This window comes from Amblyomma maculatum, chromosome 1 (genome assembly GCF_055883805.1).
Source record: "Amblyomma maculatum isolate TAMU_Amacu chromosome 1, ASM5588380v1, whole genome shotgun sequence".
NCBI classification, from domain to species: domain Eukaryota; kingdom Metazoa; phylum Arthropoda; class Arachnida; order Ixodida; family Ixodidae; genus Amblyomma; species Amblyomma maculatum.
Window position 1 is genome coordinate 335,249,869 of NC_139344.1, and position 6,182 is coordinate 335,256,050.

General features: G+C 44.7%; 1 protein-coding gene across 3 annotated transcripts in view; it reads left to right on the top strand.

Moving 5' to 3' along the window:
* The window catches only part of hlk (hulk), a 109,286-nt gene that overhangs the window by 67,417 nt on the left and 35,687 nt on the right, over positions 1 to 6,182 (top strand). For all 3 annotated transcript variants that reach the window (XM_084587749.1, XM_084587767.1, XM_084587757.1), the window contains exons 4-7: positions 616 to 798; positions 2,757 to 2,900; positions 4,331 to 4,513; positions 5,195 to 5,326. In XM_084587749.1, the coding sequence (XP_084443875.1) occupies positions 616 to 798; positions 2,757 to 2,900; positions 4,331 to 4,513; positions 5,195 to 5,326 (642 nt within the window). The remainder of the gene's footprint in view (positions 1 to 615; positions 799 to 2,756; positions 2,901 to 4,330; positions 4,514 to 5,194; positions 5,327 to 6,182) is intronic.

The following is a 6,182-nucleotide window of genomic DNA, read 5'->3' on the forward strand; positions in this document are numbered from 1 at the left end:
TGCGTGAGCTAAGAGCTGATGCACGTACCGACAACCTGAGTGGGCCTTTAAGCAGGGGATGCAGTTTATATTCTTAACACATCCCTTTTGAAGCGTGGCTGCGCCGTCGGCTCATTTTGTCCCCCCACACCTCTTTATTCGTCTGTCTGCCGGACTTTTTGTGACTCGAAAAGTGACAAAGTCATTATGGCGTTTTATGTCACCTTCCTGATGTTGAGTTCCGCAAAGTTCTTTGAAATATTTTTTATGCCACTTGCAGCTTTGCCTATGACTTCCTTATGCTGGCCACAAGTTTGTCAGATGTATTTAATCCGGTTTTACTGGTTAGAACGCTCCTTCACGTACTGGTGGCCCATAGAAGCAATTTATTCTAGCCATGCATAAAAAAAAATCAACAAAGGACATTCGCATAATTTTGGGAAAACCTAATTTCAGAGGCCATCAGCAACATTCCGAGTTTCACTGGCTTCTGATACAAGTTAATGTGTTGCGTTATCGACAGTCGCATCGCTGACTTCGGATAAGGGCAATGAAGAATTGACTAACCTTGAATTACGGCCTTATTATGTCCACGGGTGTAAGTGACACGTAAGTGTGCATGCCTTGGCTGCGCAGACAAGAAGAAGCACAAGGAGTCGGAGGCGGTGCTCAACGAGCTGGAAAATATCGACGACGAGGCGGACGCGCTGAACATCGGCTTCGTCAAGATCTCCGAGACGGAGGTGGCGGAGGAGTTCGGCCTCGACCAGCTGCCCGCCCTGGTCTACTACCGCAAGACCATCCCGCTGCTGTACGACGGTGAGCTTGAGGGTGGAAGCTGCGTTTTGCAACCGTCCTGCATGAAAGTTCTTTAAGGAAACGTCGTGGCCTTCTTCGGGGCCACTACAACGACTGACCTTACACGATGGACTCCTGCGTGGAGAAGGCATGCTGTTTGGTCGAAAAATAATTTACGCCGCAGAGGTTGCTCTAACAAACTTCATGGACTCTTGTACGCGGCTGCAGCGCTGTTATTAAGTCGTCGCTCTTTTAACGAGCGTTGTAAAATTCCCTACGACATTACTAAAGAATCCGTGTTTCGTCCACAGTCGTCCGTATTCATTGTAGAGCTCCTCATATTCAACACGGACGCCGATAAAGACCCTTTTACGCCCGAACACATTCCACGTGAACAGTACTCAACCTACAAGAAGGCTTTATGCTTTCCTCACCAAAACGTACGAAATGTTTCAATACGTTTGAGGTGCCCTAGCACGGCTTCCAGTGAACAAAGACTGCGGTTTCGCCGGCGCTATTCTTTTTTCTTTCTTTTTGCTTTTAGAGGTTGGCTCTGGCTACCTATGATTAAAGAGATAACGCGCACTGGAAGAGAGAGGAAATGGCAGAGATGACTCTGGTTAGAGAACAAGCAAACACGATCGTGTCAGATAAGCGCTGCACATTACTTCGCCGGAGAACTGCACTGGTCATTAACTACACACACTGTGGGTTAATATGTCATTGTTCACTCATTGATGGGACAAAAATTTCGCTAGAACCCCACAATGTCGTTAAAGACTGAGAAGGTGACGTAATTGTATCTTTGTTCGCGTTTGGTGTTGTAGTAACTGTACTTCACAAACTGTGCGATACTACTTCGACTACGTCAGGCGCTGATAAGTGTGATCTATATTTACTGAACACCCAGGTCGTTAACACAACGGAACCACCCTCCTTAGCCAAGTACCTCAAATACAGTCAACTATGGATGACCTGTTTATGGCATAATGTCCGTTTTTTCTTGCACATTTATTGATCACGCTGGCATAAATTTAGCCGACTGCAGTGATATCTAAAGGTAACGAGCCGTGTATAATCGTAAGGGCACGCAACGGCAACATTGCTTATTCATGCTATAGTGGGTATGCGCAAGAAAAGCAATTTAAATGTGTTCTCGTGGTGCTAAAAGCAGTTTTCCGGACAAGCTTATGTATTGCGATCGATAGGCAGGTTCGTCAAACGTTTACACCGGCGTGTCTTTGAAATCGCTGGAGAGGATGCAACAGCAAGTAATTCCCGAATGCTCCATTAGAGCTGTAATTGAGTTTGGAGTCGGAATCTATTAGTTTTCAAAGATAAAGCTTTTACTATAGCAGCCGAGCCCTGTAGCTGCCGGCAGCAATGCAGAAAAACATCCATTCCAAATGTCGACTATATAAGTTAGAATTAAGGGGTCGATGCAGACCACTTTGCTGAAATGGTACTGGTAATGCATATAAAGCCACAAGTCACATTATGTAATGATGTTTTTCATTGATTCGTTCTTTCCCCCCGCTACCAACGTTCGCAGCCCTGTGATAATGGTAGGATAAATAAGATTAAACTTGGCACCAGCGTAAGTAGAAGACGAACACACAGAAGAGATACACTGAACAATCGCTGGATATCAACTAGCTGTCTGCTGCGAATAGACACCTATATACATGCATAGACAGGTGCGAAAATGATCCGTAAAATGCAATATGGATGGCCATTAACACACGTGGATTCTGCAGAAACAAGCATCCAGGTAAACAACTAGCAAGCCATCAGCGTCACTGGCCCACTGTGATATCAAATATAGTGTTTGCCAGTGGGACAAACGACGAACAGCGAATCTGAAAAAGAGGAAAGAATCGGTACGAAACATCACTTTGAGTTTCGGAAAGCGTGCAACGTGTAACTTTAGATACAAGTTTTATCGAAGATAACGCGACTCATTGTCTGCTGTTTTGCAGGTGACTTGAAGAACGAGGAAGACGTGCTGAAGTGGCTCCAAGAGTTCATGGACACCGGCGACGATGCGGACATCATCGAGGAGGTGTCCGCGGATGATATGGAGGCCCTCATCGAGAAGACCGAAATTCTGGCCGTCTTCGTTTGTGAGTTCGCAATGTCCATCTCGATGTGCAGATCCCTCCATGCCTCAGATCGATTCCCAGCGACGATATTTTTTTTTAATGTTTGGTTTGAACTGTATGCGAAAAATCTTCACATGTGACCTGTACTCACACCGTTATGCGGTGGTGCAGTTACTGCCGAGACGCAGAACGAAAAGGGCGCGAAGGGTGCGTTTGTCTCTGACAAGAAGCTTTTAATGGTCAATGTGTGCTTTTTGCACTCTTATTTTTATTTTTTTTTTACTGCATTAACTCTTAGCAGAACATCCTGTGTTTTGGTGGATGTAGGTCATTCGCTTCTGAGATAATTTAGCTCTTTGAAATCGTCTTCGAGAGCGTTTTCTTGGATTGCGCCGGCAATTTTTAATGCCAGTAGAAAGCGGCCTACGTAAAAGGCACCTTATTGCGGGCACTCCAGCCGTTTGTTTTCCAAGGTTATCTGCAACTTTCTCCTTAAAAAGGTTATTCGTGAAGCCTAGAATTCGGAAGTTAGTTTATTAGATATAATTATTTAGCCAACTATGCAGATTAAAAGAGCACTTAGTCTAGCCCATACGATTCACAATCGCCCAAATTGTAGCCTGCGTTGGGCATCCCATTTTATTCAAAACTCTGGTTACTTTTATTTGCAGCATGGGATACCTTGCATAGTCTACTTATTATTCTGGTACTCAGCTATGAGCTCGATTTTTGGGATTAACTAAAACACAGGAGTTAAAACTAAGAATAGTGTATTGAACGATGCATGGTGAGCGGATAAGATAAACACAGGTGCAGAAAAACAGCGGTACCGAAGAGTGCAAACGCATTTTGAGGATAATACTCGAAATCGAAAAGACGGAATGGACATGGGAAGGATTCGTTATATTCAAAACTGGAAATATCCCGGCCGCGGCGGTTGTTTTTCGATGGAGGCGAAAGAAAAGGCGCCCGTCTGCTCTGAGATGTCAGTCGACGCTTAAGAACCCCAGTTGGTCGAAACTTCTGGAGGTCTACGACGTTTCTCATAGCCTGAGTCGCTTTGGGACGTTAAACCCGATTAACCAAACCAAATCAAGCACAATTAGAAAGTTTGATTTGAGTGACAGAATAATTAAAAAGTTCAAAGTCAGATTGAGTGAAGATGTAATGAAATTCTGTGAAATACCGTTGTTACTGCCGGTGAAAAAGTACAATAATTAGAAATATCCGGAAATGCCCTTTGTCATGCAGTGGTTTCCATTTGAGTTATGGTGATTATGGTGATGGTGCTGGTGGCGACATGTTTGTGTGTGAAAAGCGCGTGTTACACTAGAGGGGTCAATTCTGATTGGCTTGTTGCTGTTTTAAAAGGCGCTGCAAAGGCTTTCACGAATGAGCTTCGGAAATGACTGCTGCACAGCTGATGCGCCCTTTTCCGCCTACGAGTGCAGATGACTCGAGCGACGCGAAAAGTAAGAAGATCCTGGAGGACCTGGAGGCCATTGACGACGACGCTGACCAGCATGGCATCCCATTCGTCAAAACGGACGACATGGAGTTCGCCAAGAAGTACGGCTGGGACACCTTGCCCATCCTCATCTACTTCGAGAACGAGGTGCCCACCGTCTTCAAGGGTGAGCGGGGATTCGCGTCCTGCAAGCTGTTTTGTCGTACCTGGGCTTAAAAAGAATGTCTAGTGCATTTTTGCCACTCAGTTTTTTCTCACTTGTCTTCAGGACACTGTACCTTAAAAAAGAAAAAAAAAAGAACTTGAAACTATTCTTGGATTAATTCTTGCGAAGTATGCACGCATATCACAGGACCACAGTTAGTTCTTATTTTTTTTTTTTTTACTACTTTTTCACTCTTCCATTGCCTTTTATTTTTGTGTAAATCTTCGTCCTTAATTCAGATCAACAGTTTGGCGGTTTGAATGTTACAGTGTAAAATCGAAATGCGAGAGAAATTTATCGTAACCATTGAAGAAAGACCGTTCATAACGTATCTATATCCCGATGTAAAACAAGAGAAACTTTCTCAACATCCACATACTTTACTTGCTTTACTGAGGATACAGATACGCCGTAATGTTTTCTGTAACTTCAGCGAAGGCCCCGACGCACACGTTACTATGCCAATCAAACCTACAAGTATTTATTCTCAGTCTTCGTGCTAATATCTGTTCATGAGATGACTAGAGATAATACGTTATTGTTGACATGAATGCAGACAGTAGTCAATGCACAATCAACACTTCGCTGATACACCTGTGCGAGAGACGATTCACTCAGCTCTGACACGCGGTCCTCTCGCAGGCGATCTGACCAACGAAGACAAGGTGCTGAGCTGGCTGGTGGAGCAGAAGATGAAGGACGAGATTGAGGACGTGACCGAGGACGTGTTCGACGAGCTCGTCGAGAAGGCTGACTATCTCGCGGTACTTTTTTGTAGGTTCTAACTCTCAGTCAGTCATCACAACAACCGTTCACTAATACCGAACAGCTGTTCCCCTCCCTGCCTTGCTCTTCCCCCTTTCTGCCCCGGCTCTTGCCAACGTTGCTATTGAACAGTACAGTCACCAAATATGCGCTATCTTGAGTTGCATGATTTTCGGTGGCGCTATGCTGGAGTCCTGCTAAGGATAAGAACTGAAAGCTGGGGTTTTTATACAGGTTTGAACGAGTGCAACCAGCAAGGAAACGCAGACAACGCGAGTATATGAGACATCACAGGACCAGTTGTGCCCTGTCTACTTCTCTGTTTTGGTTTGTTTATTTTCTTGCTGACTCCACTAGTTCAAAACTTTAGAGGACTCAAGTTGGCAAGCACAAAAATAAGTTATCTCCTTGGAGGAAGGTTTTCATGGGATAAGCTCTTCGTGCCTTTAATGCATGGCAAATGAATGTCACTGTACACGTGACAATTTAAGCTTAGACACCCAGCAATGGCGCCCTCGTACTTGGAAGCCGTCTTGCAGCCTGACATATTTTTCTGCCTCTGTAGCCGCATTTATTCGTCTAACTGTATGTGGCTTTCACTTACTTCACTTCCTTCGTCGCTGCGTCTCTTTTCCGAAAAAGGAAAGGTGGCGGCCGCTCGCTTGTTTCCATTGGGTGTATCACAGAACCAAACCAATCAAAAGACAGCTATGAATGCCCCGGCTTAGAGAAAAAAAAAATACATCTCCAGTTTTCTTCTGCCCTCCATGATTTTCTTCCCAGTATCCTGGACAGCCTATCCTTAAAAGCAGCAGCGGACCGGAAACTAAGGGCGCCTGCAATAAGTCTATAGTTCTCGTGACTT